Source organism: Anthonomus grandis, chromosome 4 (genome assembly GCF_022605725.1).
Source record: "Anthonomus grandis grandis chromosome 4, icAntGran1.3, whole genome shotgun sequence".
In the NCBI taxonomy this organism is placed as follows: Eukaryota; Metazoa; Arthropoda; class Insecta; order Coleoptera; family Curculionidae; genus Anthonomus; species Anthonomus grandis.
In genome coordinates this window covers 10,687,447-10,704,188 of record NC_065549.1, presented here as the reverse complement: position 1 = coordinate 10,704,188, position 16,742 = coordinate 10,687,447, and the positions used below count along the sequence as shown (strand labels likewise).

Sequence of the window (16,742 nt, the reverse complement as noted above, 5' to 3'; positions counted from 1 at the left end):
TAATATGCAAAACTGGTATGTTTATTGCTTTCTAATCGTTTATCGCAAAACGAACACAAAAGCCCATGAAATGTTTATATTGGAACGCAGATAATAAAAAAGTTTCGTGGCAAAACAAACTACTTTATAACAAACTTTTATTTCTTTAAACGTTCTAACAATAACGTCTTAAATATCTGAACACATTTTTTCATGTCAGCTTTGCCTCCAGCTTTATTTGCAACGGCCTTCATTAAAAACTTAAATACTTTTTCCTTTCCTGATAAATAATCTTTAACAGCCTTTTCATTCTCCTGCATTACTTGCTGGCATATTTCTCTTAAATCTGATTCATCAGAGATCTGTCTCCAATTATTATCCTCTACAATCTGATAAAACGTATTCGTTATTAAATATAAATCTAAAAAAACTTATGCACATACTTTCAGTGGCTGCTTTAGATTTCCTTGCAACAATTCTTCTAAAACTAAAACAGCGGTGGTTCTGTTTATTGTGGCATTTTCTATCATATCCATAACATCAGCTATATAATGTAGATCGAATGTTCTAGAACAGAATTAAAAAGAGAACCTATATGTTTGTAATGGCATTTATTGTTTATTTATACTTACATATCTTGGACTCCCATACTTTTGTCATTTAAACACTGGTACAGTTCATAAATAAGAAAGTTGGCAAACTTTGATGGGTTAAAAGTTCTTCCAGTAATGGTTTCCTCAAATAATTTTTGAAGATGGAAATCATTCTGAAAATAGTGTATTTTATAAGATACAGTGTGTGTACAGCCTGTTGGGATAAACCCCATATAAAATAAATAGGGACAATTTCGAAAAAACGTCTGAACGTTTTTTGGTATTTTTACAACAACAGAAAATTTTTCAGGGTGTCATGTAAGAGTGGTCAATATCAACTTTTTCATTTTAAATGCGACAATCTGTACATTACTCAATTTTTGGATTCTTCAGAATATTCTAGGCATTTTTCATATACAATGCCCTATATCAATTTTCAACTGTTTCGGAGATATTAAGTGTTTTCCGATATATTGCAAAAATTAGCATTAAAAACAAAGAAAATTATTTGGTTACATATATTCGTTAGAACACTCTCAAAAACCAATAAGTAATACTGTTTATGTCTTAATCAAACAACAAAAAAAACATTAAATGAATGTCAACGTTTGAGATCTTCAATAAATCTTTGGATGTACTTACAAAAACTACATTTTTGTAGTACATCCAAAAATTTATTTTTTTGTTAGAGATAATAATAGAACAAACAAAAGGTAATATTCTAACAGAAAATAATCGCAATATTCTACTTAGTTGACCTAAGAAGTAAAAATTAAACTTATGACACATTTTAGGCTCCGCCTCACTGACACATGTAATGTGTATAATATAATATGGCATGTATAATATTTATATGGCAATTTTTTTTTGCAAACTTCACAAATAGTTACAGTATGTTAGAGGCATATATACTTTTTACTTAAACGGCAGGTATATTTTGTTTTACGATCTTTATAGAAGTTGCATCTTCCCCTTTTATTTTGAACGTTTTCCACAACTTCCACCAACTCAGTACCACTAATCCTCGCAGCAAGTTGTCGAATTTCACGTGGCAAGTATTGCGAGGTTACTCGACTCTTCATGTAGTCCAACATGAGCTCCATACCAAGTTGTTTCTTCTATTAAAAAATTCTTCTATCAATGCTGCTTTTATTAATATTATTGTTTCTATATATAACAAGAGCGTTAACACCAGCAACATTGAGCAGCCCATACAAGACTACCATCTACGCGTATTTCTAGCAACATATACTTTGCGGTAAGTTGGTCGACAGTATCGACTCCACATTTGGTAGAATTATAAAAAGTAGCTCCAGATAAAGCATCACTTGAATCGTCGTGATGTATGACGTCGCTAGAAATATCACCTGCTTGTTTTTTTTTGGGGATATACGATACAATAGCCGTTTGTGTGAAGTTATCCATAAAATGCCAGCCATAAAGTTACCGCTACGTGTGACCGGCCTACTATTTGCGTCAGGCCGGATAATTTAAAAAATCTAAGGAAATGAACATCATCTGTAAAAAATTACGTAATAGTACTAATTTTTATCTTCTTGATGCATTAAAAAATAAATGTAATCTTAAAAAACAAGCGTACATGAGGAAAAATAATATTTTTTAAAGTTTAATATTAGTTATTCCATTTTAATAATTTCTGATATTATATGGTGGATGAGTTATTATATTGTAATATTATGATAATCATTACTGATTGATTAAAATAGTTACCACCCCTTCATAACAGAGTGCATGAGTTTTGTTTTAATAGTGATATTAAGGATACTTTTGAGTATACACTAACATAAGTTCAGATAGTTGCCACCCCTTCATAACTTCTAGAAAAAATTAAGTTTGGTCAAAATCCCGATTTTTTTAAAGAATGTTCGTTATTTAGTGCCCTCTTTCTTTTATGCAAATCGGAGTGCATGAGTTTTGTTTTAATAGTTTTAATAGTGATATTAAGGATACTTTTGAGTATACACTAACATAAGTTTAGATAGTAAATAAAAGTAAGAGAGCATTAAATAACGAACATTCTTGAAAAAATCGGGATTTTGACCAAATTTAATTTTTTCTAAAGGTTACGAAGGGGTGGCATCTATCTAAACTTATGTTAGTGTATACCTAAGAGTGTCCCAAAAATCCCTTATATAACAAAACTCATGCACTCTGATTTGCATAAAAATAGGAAGGCACCAAGTATACAAAATCTCGAAAAAAAATTTGGATTCCATTCAAATTTTATTTTTATTTATGAGATAGAATTTAAATTTATATATATTTAAAAGTATCGAAAGTAAAAATATCATAGTATTAAAATATAAGAACTCATTCACCATAAAATATCAGAAATTATGAAAATGAAATAACTAATATTAAACATTAAAAAATATTATTTTTCCTCATATACGCTTGTTTTTTAAGACTACATTTATTTTTTAATGCATCAAAAAGATAAAAATTAGTACTATTACGTAATTTTTTACAGATGATGTTCATTTCCTTAGATTTTTAAAAATATTCGGCCTGACACAAATAGTAGGCCGGTCACGCGGAGCGGTAACTTTATGGCTGACATTTTATGGATAACTTCACACAAACACAATAGCCAAATCTTTAGTAAAGCCAAACATACTTGACTTTTCTGGTCGTACGGTAAAAAACTCTTGGAAATTGAGGCTTATTTTTCCTAAGGGTGCCCACTATGGTCAACTGATGATTATTTAGTAATCTGTTGGCCACTTCAACCGAGGTGAACCAATTATCCATTGTCACGTTCCTTCGGGATTTCGATATTGTTAGGCACAGCCTTTCAACCACATCAGAAGCGTTGTTACTTACTGAATACTGCCCTGCAGGTTATTTGCCACAATACATTTCCATATTTAGAGTATAAAAAGACTTTGAGTATGTCAGTGAGAATACTTTGAGTCCACATCGGGCCGGCTTATTGGGTATATACAACCTAAAACGACATCGGCCCCCTAAAAGCCCACAGCATTTCGTCGATTGTTGTTTTGTTTTCCCACAGAGTAATGTTTTTGGCAATTTTGCACCACTGCTTCAAAAACTTTTCGAATTGGAGCTAGGTTGTCTTCACTTTTACGCTCTTCCCTTGTATGAATATCATCCATTCGCAAACACCTTAGTAAAAACCGAAATCTTCTTAGAGCCATTGTTGCTGGAAAAATTTCCACTCCAGTACCATCCCTCGACCAAAATTCAAAAATTGATGTCCTTCCTCCATGGTAAACTTCAGCTAGATAAAGCAGACCAATTAGTGCGCGCATCTCAATTACATCTGTCGGCCGTACATCAGATTTATTTTTGAATCGCTGAGAGATACTTTCAATATATATGTTTGTGCTGTTTACTAAATCCATAACGATATCATCGTCGAAAAAAAGCTGCCACGTTTCGAATGGAGTTTGCGCATCTTGAGCTGGGCCAGTTACTCTGGGTAATCTTACAATTATGTTTTCTTGCCGCGTTCTCACATTTTTAGGAAAGCATATTTTATTCCACTTCATTCAGTCTTTTGAACTTAATTGTAAATGACTACGTCCACCTACTCTTGGTTGATCAAGTGGTTCTTCAATAAGTTCATCTTCCTCTATCTCCTGCTCGCTATCAGACTGGTGATCACTGAAGATTTCATACTGTGGATCCGCTTCTGAAGCCTCAGAATCTGAATAATTTTCAGGATCAGATGGAACTTCTTTATAAAGTTGGGTCAATATTTGTACCTCTTTTTCATATAGGGATCCATTTTTCTGTAAAAACAAACAAGCCGTAAATATCATTCATATTTTTTTCTAATAAGCAAACAAATCTTAAAATAAACCAAAATAATTAATAAAAATAAAACTTACCAAAAGGAACGCGTTGGGTCTGCGAGACCGAAATTAAGTATAAAATTGTTGTTTCTCACTTGACTGGGCCAAAACTACTGATAAATGCGTAGCGGTGCAGCACTAAAAGGTACTAGAGCGCGCACTAATTGGCGCGCTTTTTTTTCAGAATTACAGAAACAAATATTTTTGTCTGGGTCTATTAGACCCGACGCGTTTACTGTAGGGTTAAATAGAAATTTCTTCTAACTTACCATCTCAGGTGTAACCGAACTAATCGCAACCGTTATTCGTCTTTTTAAGTCAGCTATGTCAGGGGGTTTAGTTTTATTTTGTAGATAATATTTTTGACGTAATAAATGGTCTAATGATGTCAGATCAGGGGATCGTGCTGGCCATTCCATCGGTCCTGGACTCCCTATCCACCAATTTGGAACTATTCGGTTGAGCTGAACATTGATTTGGTAATGAGGTAGTGTTCCATCTTATATAATATAATAATAAGCCTTTATTTCCAACAGGCAACTTGCCCAATAACAGGAAACAGTTGCAAAACAATGAAAAATATAGTTAAAAAAAAAAACACACACAAACAAACCTAAAAGAATGAAAAGAAAAGGAAAAGAGTAAAGTAAAGTCACATTCTCAAAAGTTATCCAAAGAATTAGAACAAATAACTATTAATATGATATAAAAACCCAATTATAAAAGTTTAACAAGATAATCACATATTCAACAAAATTAAATTAAATTAAATTAACTGCAATATACCTACTAACTATAACTTAAACACATGGGTCTTAATCCCAAGAGTAATGATCCACCAAGATATCGACAATCACATGAACCGGAGAGAAATTTATATCGCACATGTGACAGATCCGATTAAATATAGCGCATATTGTATATAGTGGCGATTTCAACAGGATGTTAGTATGAGGCCTTGGCAGAAAGAACGTTAGGGGATGTCTAGCATTAAGCCTAGGCACCATGAAACGTACACCGGAAAGAAGTACAGGACTATCAATGAATCCATTCAGTAACCCATGCAGGAATTTTACAGAGAAGATCATTCTTCTGAGTTGTAATGGATGTAGATTGAAGCGTTCCAATAGTTGCCGATGATCAAACCCTCTTACCGGATATATGCCATCCTGCCTGAAGGCCAAAAACTTAGCAAATCTACGCTGAACAGATTCAAGGAGACCAACATGATTCTGATAGAGCGGGTTCCATATAACGCAGCCAAACTCCAGTTTTGATCTCACAAAGCAACAGAGAAGCAGTTTTAATGTAGACTCCAAGGTAAAACTCTGAGAACTTCTAATTATGAACCCAAGCCTTCTCAGGGCTGACTTGACTATGTTATTGAAGTGTGGAACGAATGTAAATTCAGAGTCAAAGGTTATACCAAGATCAGTAATTTGCTCTAATCTACTGAAAATAGTATCATTAATAAAGTAATTAAAATGTAAGGGTGTTTTTGATCTAGAGTAACTGACCACACTACACTTAGCCGCATTCAAGCCTAACCTGTTAACAGCGCACCATACCTCCAATGTATTTAGACAGTTCTGAAGAAAAACACAATCCTCCAAGCCATATACATTTAAATATAGCTTCAAATCATCGGCAAAAGCCAGCCTATGACAAGTGAGTGACTCAATCAAGTCATTTATAAAAAAACTAAACAGGAGCGGACCCAGGTTCGAGCCCTGTGGCACACCCGACGTTACGTTAAAAAGTTTCGATTTAAAGCCCTCATATTCGACATATTGAGATCTACCAATCAAGTAGGAATGAAATAAATTAAATAATCTCCCTGAAAAACCATACTGAGTTAATTTATGCAGCAAAATATAGTGATCTATCCGATCAAAGGCTTTTTGGAAGTCGGTATAAATAACATCGACTTGAGTATTAACATCAAGTGATTCACAGATGTGACTAGACAGACAGGATAAGTTAGTAACACAAGATCGCCCGCTAAAAAATCCATGCTGGTCTACAGAGATGAGTTCTTTTGCGTGACTAAATAGCGACCGATTCAGGATAATTTTGAAAAGTTTTGAGAAGTTACAGAGTAATGAGATTGGCCTGTAGTTCACGATTAAATCAGAGTCCCCAGCTTTTAAAATAGGTATTATTTTGGCAGTCTTCCAAATTTCAGGGATTTGTTCTGTTGACAGTATTAAGTTGAAAATGTAGGTCAGCGGATCTGCCAGGACACCAATGCAATCTTTAACCAAGAAGCTAGGCACACCGTCTACACCAGATGTTAACTTATTTTTGAGTTTTTTACTGGCCAAAATAATCTGGGAAGCATCAACGTTGGCAATGTCAAAGTGGGGCACATTATCAGACGTCGACGAATGGTTAATGAAATTTGATTGTATAAATGCCTCACCAAAGAACAGTGCAAAAGCATCAACTATGTCTTGTGGGTCTTTAATTACCACGTCATCGGGTAGCCTGATCATACCAGGAATCCTGGTACCAGCCTTCTTAGAACCAATAAAATTCCAAAAGCTAGATGGGTCCAAAGAAATATTCCTTTCGGTGTTTGATATATACAACTTATATTCATTGCGTATTTGTAGTTTCATAAGGCGTCTAAGAGAATGGAATTTATTTTGAAAGAATGGAGAATTGTACATTTTAAAGTCCTTGAAAGCCTTTTCTTTCCTATAAATGTTCCTAATCAATTCTCGAGAATAATAATTTGGAAATCTTCTTTTACGTTGCTGCTTAAGAGGAATGTGTGCGGCAAATATGCCATTCAATATATCATATAAGGCTCCACATGCATCATTAACGTTAGAGGATAAATACACAGTAGACCAGTCAGCTTCAAGGATCGAGTCATAAAGGAGATGGAAGTTGGCCTTTCTAAAATTAAAAGAATGAGATAAGTTTTTATTAAGCTGAAAATTATGGACACGTTGACCTGAGACGGTAAAATCAATTTCCAGTGCAGGGTGATGCAAATCCTCCAAGACAAAAGGCACGTCACTACGCGAAACAGTACAGGTGAAGTTAGATAAAACAAGATCCAATAGTCTGTTATTATAGTTTAGGATGTGATTACACTGAACAAGATTAAAAGTGTTGTGTGCAAAATTATTCACAGCAATAGACTTCTGACTAACATGATTACCTGTAGGTGAGTTAATAGAGAAATCAGACACGTTAAAATCGCCCACTATTATTACATTATGGTTTAGCTTTGATATTAAAAGTGTAAACTGATCCAGAAATTGCTCGAAAATTACAGATGTGATAGATGGTGGGATGTACAAAACAATCATGTAAAATATCTGTAACCTAATAGTAAATTTACAGCCAACAACATCGATAGAGGGCGCAATACTGTTGCAAAAATCAGACAAACTAATTTTTTCAGACACAATGTTTTTAGAAACTCCACAGAGAACTCCGCCACCTCGTGTGGCAATTACGGATTCAAATTTTCGGTCCGACCGGTAAACATCATAAGTCTTTGGAAATATTTCACCACTAGATATCTCTGGCCTCAACCATGTCTCGGTGATGCATATGGTGTGAAAATCCTGAGCAATGGCGGCAAGAAAAAAAGTCTCAGTTTTAGTGTTAAGACCACGAACATTTTGATAAAAACAAGTTAAGTGGGCATCACTAGCATGTGAAAATAAAGGCGAATCTAGTTTTTTGCTACAATTCTGGGGGAACCATTGATGTATCTTATATAAAGATTATTTTCTCCTTCGTCCTTGCGCCGCTTTAACTCTGATTTGGCTGCCATAAGCTCATTGCGCTGCCGAGGCGTCATGTCTGTCTCGATGAAGAATTTACCGACAGTCTTCAATTTGTTCTTCAAAACAAGCCTAACATCGTCTGTACCACCAAGGATCACCCTAACAGCCTGCCGCCCATTACGATTCGGCTTTCCAAATTTACTAACAGCCAGCACATTGACGGTAGTTTCGCACAAGTCAGTCAGCAGCTTCTTAGTCTGGACAACATCTTTCAAATCAGAGTTAAAAAGTATAATGTTGTTGGCCCTTTTCTGGCGCTCATGCAGCTCACTTAGGATGGCTTCGTCGATTGGCGCGGGCGTGACACTCGTGCTAGGAGCGGAAATAGGCGCAGTAGATGCCCTTGCCAACACCTTATGATATTAGCTGGAACTTGTGGGTTTGCTGGATATAAGTTTGTCAAAGTTGGCACGAAATAATTTTGGAGCAGTGTTAAATAATTATTGCCGTCGATGAATAAGGGACCTATGATATAATCTCCAACAATTCCTGCCCAAACCTTAACCTTTTCAGGGTATGTTCTCTCATCTAGTGAAGATTTTCTTTAGACCAACAGCGTCAATTTTGTAGATTAATATGACCATGAAGTGTAACGGTGGACTCGTCAGAAAACAAAATATACTCTGATTGGATTTCATTGTTATCTAACTTTGCCATCATTTGTTCACAAAAATCCGTTGTCCTATGAAACTTGTTTTCCATGAGACAGAGACCCTGAGCTGGTATCAATTTATAGAGATGCGTTTTATTTTCTTTTAATGTTCGAATAATCGATGAATGGGCTAACATCGAGCATTGGCGCTGTTTTTCGACCAGAGCTATATGGATTTTCCTCAAAGTCAAACAATATCCAATTTGGTATGTATATTCAACACTAAATTATTATATATATACACTAAATTCAAAAATAAATAGATTCTTAGTTTTTGGAAACTTGGAAAGTGTAGAAATAGACCTGATTGCCCAGTAATAAATTGTTTAAATAAACTACAGATCTCAATACAAAAATCTTTTCATTTCACAGTTTTAAAAACAAAATAACAGAATTGAAAACAGGCCTTTTATAGCCAAATTGACTACCTTGAAAGTAATTTTTAACTAATACTGTCTTGGGTGTGATTTATTTTAAACATTGTTTTAGTACTCTTATTTTATTATTTATTATTTTATTATATTCCATTCTTTTAAGTGTTACACATATGTTATAATATGTTATAATTTACATAACTTGGAGTTGCTATTGAAAATTTCTTGCCTGAAATGCTAAAATCAGTTGTGAATTTTTGACCCATAAAAATATTCATGTTTTGAGCAATGCTAGACTTAGTAAACCTATAAAAGTAATAATTGCAGAACATTGGCAATAAAAAAAATGTGTAGGATTCCTATTTCTAATCAAAAATTTTAAAAAGTTATTAATACTTACAACCAGAATAATACTTTGTTGTGATGTAAGCCCAAACTCCTTAACTAACCTGACCCGCGTTTCTTCAGGCAACTCTGGTACTTGAGATTTTATTTCATCAGCATTAATAGTACCTCCCTTAACTGGCCCCATTCCTATATGCAAAGGGGGTAAATTGGGCTCAGGCATATACCTGTAATCCTAAAGAAGGCAACTGCAAATGTAAACACTTTAAATTATCAACAAAACGTACTTGCTGAACTTCCTTATCCCTCATAGGTACAGTAATCTTTTTCTCAGGATTCCAAGCCCTAGTCTCATTACTTATTGTGCCATTATTATTTTTAATGTTTATTTGCCTCTCAATTTCATATTTTATTGCACCCGCTACACCCCTGACTGACCCTATATTTTTTATTTCAGTTCTGGTGCCCAATGGTTCTCCTTTTTTATGAATTGAAACATTAGCATCCACCCTTAAGGCTCCCTCTGAAATTTTTTTGTCAAATTGAATCAAAATAGCTTGGTTGTAAGAAGTATTAAAAAAATTAAAAGTATGCTTATTTTAAATCTAAAACACAAAATAGAGAAATGGAAATAAATTATTTTTTACTTGCAACAAATAAAATTAAAACAAGATTGATAAAAGGTGGGGATTATTGTTTAAAGAGGTTTTTGGAATGGAGGTTTCCCAAATTATTAATTAAAAACTTAATTGCTTATCCTTCACAGCTCTTGTAAATCATGTTTCACTATTATAGGTAATTATGAGCATACCATTAAAAATGATCAATAAAGGGGTTGAAAGGATGTCAGTTACATTGTCAAAATTATAATTGTGAATTAAACTGAACATTATGGAACTGTGTGACTCAAACTATGAAGTGGAAGAGTCCATGCTGATTGAAGACACAGAAAGTGCTATTGAAGAAATGTTTTCATTTGATCATGTTATTTCTGAGGTAAGTTTAAGCTTACCTTCCATTTTACAGGAGCAAGTTTTTATTCTCTGCAGTATAATCATTAATTCTTTTATTAATGCTGCGGCTTCTTCTCCATCTACTAAATCTGGTTCAAACACAAGCTCCATTAAGGGAATACCTGCCCTGTTTAAGTCTACCAAACTCCTATCAAAGTCATGCAAACTTTTGCCACTGTCTTGTTCCAATTGTAGCTAAAATGCCCTTCTATGTATATAATTTGTTTGATCTTTATGTTCTTAAGTACCTGTTTTATATTGACTTTGGCTTTGTAAGGAACTTTATGAATCCCTGGAGAAAACACTTGAAACTCAAGGCATCCATTTGAGGCCAAAGGAGCTCTTTGCTGGGTAATTTGATAGCCAGAAGGTAAATCAGCATAAAAATAATGTTTTCTATCAAAATAAGAAACTGGATTGACTGTACAATTAAGCGAGAGGGCTGTCAGCACTCCAGCTTCGACACACTTTTTATTTAATACTGGCAAGGTGCCTGGGGTAGCCATATCAAAAAGCGATACGTTGTTATTAACGGGGCTCGAAAATGTCGTCGGAGCCCCCGAGAATAGTTTGCTGTTTGTTTGAATTTGGGCATGAACTTCTAAGCCTACCACACTTTTCCATTTTGTACTAAAGAGACTGCTATGAACTAAAAGATTTCGATAATAATCAACAGGCTTACCTATTTTTGGAACTATGTGAATAGTGTTTTTTTAAAAAGGCTACTTTGGGCCAAAAAGATTGACATTTTTTATTTAAAATCATTTCTGATGTTTTTGTTATTGTAACCTAAAATCTTATTAGGATGTGCCTAATGTCAGCTGTCCGGTTTGACATTTGCATATGGAAATGGCGCGGAAATGTCAATCAGAGACAGCTGTCACTGTCAAACCCTTGACTTTACCCGAGAGAGAAATCGCAAAACACGAAACCAAAATATTCAATTCACCAGAAAGAAAAACTCCCTTTATTTCTTATTATTAAAGTTTTATGTACCTTTAATCGCGATTAGTAAAGTGCCTCAGTAAATCCCACAATGATAAAGTTATTTTCTTTAAAGCAACAAAAAAAGGACGGTGAGGCGACACCAAGGACTGGTAACCAGAAAAAGGCCTCCGCGGCCCAGTTAAGGATCACCAAAGGTTGATTTTCAATAAAACAGTATCAAGGCTGTTATTAAATTGCATTAATTTCAGACATAAATGAGCTAAACTTGCCCAAAACATGCAACACAGAATTTCCAGATCCTGATGACTTGCTGAACTTTAAGTTGGTAATATGCCCCGATGAGGTAATAAAAATTAAATTTTCTTGGTGCCACTAGTAACGTTTCTTTGTACTTAGGGATTCTACAAAGGAGGAAGGTTCATGTTCAATTTCAAAGTAGGTCCAAATTATCCCCATGAGCCACCTAAAGTTAAATGTGAAACCCAGGTTTATCATCCGAATATTGATCAGCAAGGAAATGTTTGTTTAAATATTTTACGTGAGGATTGGAAACCAGTATTGACCATAAACAGCATTGTTTATGGTTTGCAATACTTATTCTTAGAGCCAAATGCAGAGGACCCATTAAATAAGGAAGCAGCTGAAGTACTGACCAGCAACAGAAGGGTATTTGAACAAAATGTCCAAAAAGCTATCAGGGGTGGAAATGTAGGAGGGATCTATTTTGAGAAGTGTACTAAGTGATTTAAATATTGACATTTGCAATGTTATATCTATATATTATAAGACCATGGTATCTAAGTAATCTTAAAATACTTCTGGAATAAGAGTAAAGGAAAATCCAGTAAAGATATCTTTTTTTTTTGTGATATTTCAGAAGGTCTGGGAATATTATTCTCTTATATAGCCAAATGTGTGTTTTGACTTGTTTAAACAAATGCTTTACTGGAGAGACTAAAGGACATACTAAAAATATCAATATTAATAACAATTATGTTATGTAATTGTTTTATGGTAATCATAATAAATTTTTAATAATCATATTTTTTTAATTTAAAATAGTGAATAGTGTCAGTTTGTCCAGAATGTAAATTAAATTACCATTTATTTTGTTATTATTACTTCATTACTATTTATTTTTGAGTTTGTTTATTAGACTAATTTTCTAAATAAAGTGGTAAAAAAGCATTCTGAGGTTATCAATATTTTACCATTTAGACAAAAACAAAGGGTGCCAATCAACAAAAGATTTTTATTTTAAAACTACAAAGAACTATACATACATACTAAATAACTATTTCTGGAAAGGATAATAATCGAGACCAGTATTATACTTAAACTTAGGTTTATCATGTTTCCTAGCTTCAGCCACCAGCTCTTGGACATCTTTTCTATAAGGTGGGGGCGTTATTTCTTCATGCAACGTACAGTCGAACTTTTCAGGTTCCATCTTTTTATAAACTCTCCTTCTTATTATATCAATGTCTCGTCCAAGTTCATCTTGAACGTATCGTATGTGGTCCGGGGGTAGATTGAATTCACATAGGAAATAGCTAAAAAGGATTTTTAAAGATAGATGTAAGCTATTGGACCAAAAGACACAATTTAATATATGCCTGTTTGCTTAATATATTGATTTGGTTTGAAAAACTTAATTACATGGTTAATTGAAAATAATTTAAAAATGAAAAGGAAATAAAATAAAATTCAATATTTTGACATTAAAAATAAAATCTATAAACAAAAATAAAGCTGAAGACATCTTTGTCAAAACAACATAAACAGAAATGAACCAAAAATCGTTGCTAATTGAGCATGCTGAATCTTAAATATTTAGGAGTAATGTTAGATCCTGAAATAAATCTGTCTGCTCTATGAATACATTAAACAAAAAATATGAAAAAAATGGCTTTTTGTTCAGGTTAAATAATTAGGTCTCATTATTTACAAGACTTACAATCTACAAATTAAGAATTGCGCTTCATTTCAACTACTATGGAAGTTTACTTAGTTTCCTAACCATAAGTCAATGTGCAACACTGCAAAAATTGTAAAACCATTGTATGAGAACTATATTACTTTGCAACACGAGAACTATATTAGAACTATGCTGGATACTCTTAATTTAGTTAATGTACAGCAAACAACATAAAGTATAGCCTGTTTTATTTCTAAATTAAAAAATATTTTGCCTCCTTATTTGACAAATGAAGTTGCATATACAGGTAGGAGAATTGATGATTATGCATTGTCCAAAATAATAGCAACACCTCTTCATGTTGTTATACGATTTGACTATGATTTTATGTGTTTATTATGGACTTTTTTACTTATTTACATTTTTTAACAGCACTCTGAGAAAAGATTTAAAAGAGTGTAGCTCTTTAAAAGCTTTGAAATCTCAATATGCAATGTATTGTTAAACTCTAGAAACATTCGCTTTATTTATAACCCAATCATAAGAGCTTATGTTTGTTAATCAAGTGTTTGATATGATATAATTTTTTTCAAAATATTATTAAAATTGTTAATACATCTCATTTACAAAGCTGGAAGTAAACATTAATAACCTATCAATAATTAAGCATGAACAGCAGAGAGACAGAACAACAGAGAAAGTAAATTATAATAAGTACACTATAAGAATTGGCATGATGTACAAATTATTTATAGTAGGTATATCTAGGGGCGGTTAAACATTTTTACTCCTTTCTACTTTACCTTATTCTCCTTTTGTTATTGAACTTAGTTACTCCAACTGCATTATTACTGAAACCTTTATATTTATTATTCCATATAATATATCATATACATAAATATAAAATATTATGTAAATAAATATAGAAATGCTACATAAGATTTATAGTTCTCTCTAGGGCCATAAGATCAGCTGCTTCTCCTTTCATTTTTCTATGCAGAAGACAATAACTATGGCTTAAATAATTTTATTTCTGAAAATGCCTAATTGACTAATAAATACCATTTAATAAGTTATTTTTGCGTCCTATAAAATATTACTTAGCCGAGTTCTTAACGTGATTTTAGGTTATTAGAACACGGGTTGCATTTAGTTGCAAAAATTTTATAACCAGTTGAGCTTAACTTCCTAAAACATTCTCTTTACTAGCTTGTATGTTAAATATAACTTTGAATATTTTATTAAACAAATCAGAAGCAATAATAGTTAGGTAGTAGCAAGTTGGCTTGATTGAGTACTTTGTTACAGGGAAGAAGTTGTTAAGGTCAAGAATTTTCAGATTCTTGATGAGGACACCTCTTCACAGTGGCGAAGTGTGAACTTTTTTTTCGGGTAGACAAACAATAAAAATCATTAATTAGAAAAAAATGTGTACTCAATATTATTTACTTTAATGTAATAGAGAATGAAAGCGCATGAAATATTAACTCAAAGAGAAAAATTATGTAGTGATATAAAAAAGAAAAAAAATTATTACTACTAGCATAAAAAGATAGATAAAAATAAATACTACTTACAAACAAACACAACTAAAATACAATTGCCATTATCGAACAGTTGGTCATAAAGAACCACTAAAATATCCACTAAAAAATCCTTTTCTATACACCCAAAAATAAAAATACTAATTATTAAATTAAAACAAAACAAAACTGAAGATGTATTGCGGCCAACCAGATCAAGCATGTCCATAAACAAACCCTCAACAGCATAATAAAATAGCTGGTCGATAGACAAAAGCTCGAATGTCTTTCCCGCGAGTAAATTTTGCATATGTAATAGGCTGAATACTGACGCGGCCGAACCGCTGTCACCTGCTTGATGTGTATTTGGTTCGATTAAATTTCGAAAGACAAATATCAATGTGTCTTTCTGGGGCTCGTATACATTAATTGGGTGTCAGCCCCGTATTTTTATTTTAATTGGTGCGTTAGGCGGGGCGCGCCTTAGATATTATAGCCGTTTAGATACTATATACTAATAGTAAGGAGAGCGACTATGTTCTGTGTTAATTTTTTATTCAACAATTACAGTAATAAATTAATGACAAATAACTGGATAATTTTGGGTAGACAGTGTCTACCTTGTCTACTCGTACGCTTAGCCACTGCCTCTTCGTTTCTATTTAATTCTTTTACTAATCAGGTGGATAAGCTTGTATTTTGCTTTACTGATAAATTAAAATATGCTGATACCTTAAAATATATTTATAAGTTTTAAGGTGTATAAGTGGGAAAAAAATAAAGAAGTTTCATTTTGACCTAAATTTCTTTACAGACAGACAAATCATGAACTGAGAACCAAAGTAATTGTATTGGTAAATAAAATGTAGGGGTATATTTAGTATTATAGAATGGTACATTAAAATGCAATCAGGACTGATTATAAGTATCTCTAATTAAGCTATTCAATTACTTATACAAGTATTGAACAATTAGTATGACTCTGCATTGTTCCAGTAAGTTTTTGGAATATCTTTCTTTTAGCCCTAACATCATAAGGTCCTATTCAGCACACTTTTAATTAGACCACACAAAAAGACAAAGACTAAATAACATAGGCATACTCCAGAAGCTCCTCATTTGAAATATTCACTTCTTTTCAGTACAATGAATCCATAAACTTTCTGATACTTCTCACTATAAACCCATGCATTAAATTTAATGCCTACTTTTGGTTACATTAACTAAATATTAACTTACAATCAAATATTACAACAGTCACTCAGACTAATTATCCTTAGTTAAATAGGAAAACAATCATTGGAACATACCATTTCATGCCTTCAGTTATTCAACCCTTAAAGACCATCTTAATTTGACTACCCCTAAAATGCTTACCTGGCTTGTTTATATACTACACCATGCACACTAGTTTTATAAGGCATGTCTCGTGTTCCTAGGTTCTCTAACTTTCGTATAAAACCCCCTTTCTCAAAAATATGGTCTGTTGCTCTTCGGAGAACTTGCTTCACCTCTGGCTGAAAGGTGTTTAAGAGTTTACTTATTAAATTAAATGCAATTTATTCATATTTACTTTTGGCATCAATCGCAAAAGCAACATTAGCTCGTACGTGATCATTTTGAAGAATCTTAGAAATTATGAAAATTGGAAAATAACCAATGGCACTTTAAAAAGTTTGGTTAATTTTTCCTAAATGTTTATGGTTTGTCTTGACGTTTGACAGGCAGTGCACCAATCATGTACGAGCA

At 33.0% G+C, this 16,742-nt stretch overlaps 3 protein-coding genes across 4 annotated transcripts; 1 reads left to right on the top strand and 2 right to left on the bottom strand.

The window, feature by feature from the left end:
* Positions 1-120: 120 nt before the first annotated feature.
* LOC126735755 (glutamyl-tRNA(Gln) amidotransferase subunit B, mitochondrial) lies at positions 121-11,446 on the bottom strand. The gene is made up of 8 exons (XM_050439845.1): positions 11,287-11,446; positions 10,853-11,234; positions 10,604-10,799; positions 9,879-10,114; positions 9,647-9,826; positions 612-745; positions 423-546; positions 121-368 (listed from the first exon to the last, which is right to left on the bottom strand). Exons 1-8 carry the CDS (start codon positions 11,367-11,369, stop codon positions 138-140), a joined length of 1,566 nt encoding a protein of 521 aa, XP_050295802.1. The 5' UTR covers positions 11,370-11,446; the 3' UTR covers positions 121-137.
* On the top strand, positions 10,421-12,593 carry LOC126735759 (NEDD8-conjugating enzyme Ubc12). 2 transcript variants are annotated; one of them, XM_050439851.1, is made up of 4 exons: positions 10,421-10,587; positions 11,665-11,746; positions 11,801-11,895; positions 11,949-12,593. In XM_050439851.1, exons 1-4 carry the CDS (start codon positions 10,483-10,485, stop codon positions 12,294-12,296), a joined length of 630 nt encoding a protein of 209 aa, XP_050295808.1. In that variant the 5' UTR covers positions 10,421-10,482; the 3' UTR covers positions 12,297-12,593. The 2 variants fall into 2 exon arrangements, with proteins under 2 accessions (XP_050295808.1, XP_050295809.1); XM_050439852.1 differs by lacking the exon at positions 10,421-10,587 and having other exon boundaries at positions 11,490-11,746.
* Positions 12,594-12,784: 191 nt separating this feature from the next.
* LOC126735760 (probable 28S ribosomal protein S6, mitochondrial) lies at positions 12,785-16,734 on the bottom strand. Its single transcript, XM_050439853.1, has 3 exons — positions 16,567-16,734; positions 16,371-16,510; positions 12,785-13,105 (listed from the first exon to the last, which is right to left on the bottom strand). Exons 1-3 carry the CDS (start codon positions 16,609-16,611, stop codon positions 12,847-12,849), a joined length of 444 nt encoding a protein of 147 aa, XP_050295810.1. The 5' UTR covers positions 16,612-16,734; the 3' UTR covers positions 12,785-12,846.
* Between the last annotated feature and the right edge of the window lie 8 nt (positions 16,735-16,742).

Bases quoted from the DNA above. Each gene is read 5' to 3' on its own strand.
- LOC126735759 (XM_050439851.1), top strand. From the start codon at position 10,483: ATGGAACTGTGTGACTCAAACTATGAAGTGGAAGAGTCCATGCTGATT. The intron at 10,588-11,664 runs GTAAGTTTAAGC...TTTTCTTTAAAG, and splicing joins TTGATCATGTTATTTCTGAG to CAACAAAAAAAGGACGGTGA. The intron at 11,896-11,948 runs GTAATAAAAATT...CTTTGTACTTAG, and splicing joins TGGTAATATGCCCCGATGAG to GGATTCTACAAAGGAGGAAG.
- LOC126735755 (XM_050439845.1), bottom strand. From the start codon at position 11,369: ATGATTTTAAATAAAAAATGTCAATCTTTTTGGCCCAAAGTAGCCTTT. The intron at 10,115-10,603 runs GTAAGCTTAAAC...AAAAAATTTCAG, and splicing joins TTGCTCCTGTAAAATGGAAG to AGGGAGCCTTAAGGGTGGAT. The intron at 369-422 runs GTATGTGCATAA...ACGTTTTATCAG, and splicing joins ATCTAAAGCAGCCACTGAAA to ATTGTAGAGGATAATAATTG.
- LOC126735760 (XM_050439853.1), bottom strand. From the start codon at position 16,611: ATGATCACGTACGAGCTAATGTTGCTTTTGCGATTGATGCCAAAA. The intron at 16,511-16,566 runs GTAAATATGAAT...AACACCTTTCAG, and splicing joins TTTTGCGATTGATGCCAAAA to CCAGAGGTGAAGCAAGTTCT. The intron at 13,106-16,370 runs GTAAGCATTTTA...AATCCTTTTTAG, and splicing joins GTAGTATATAAACAAGCCAG to CTATTTCCTATGTGAATTCA.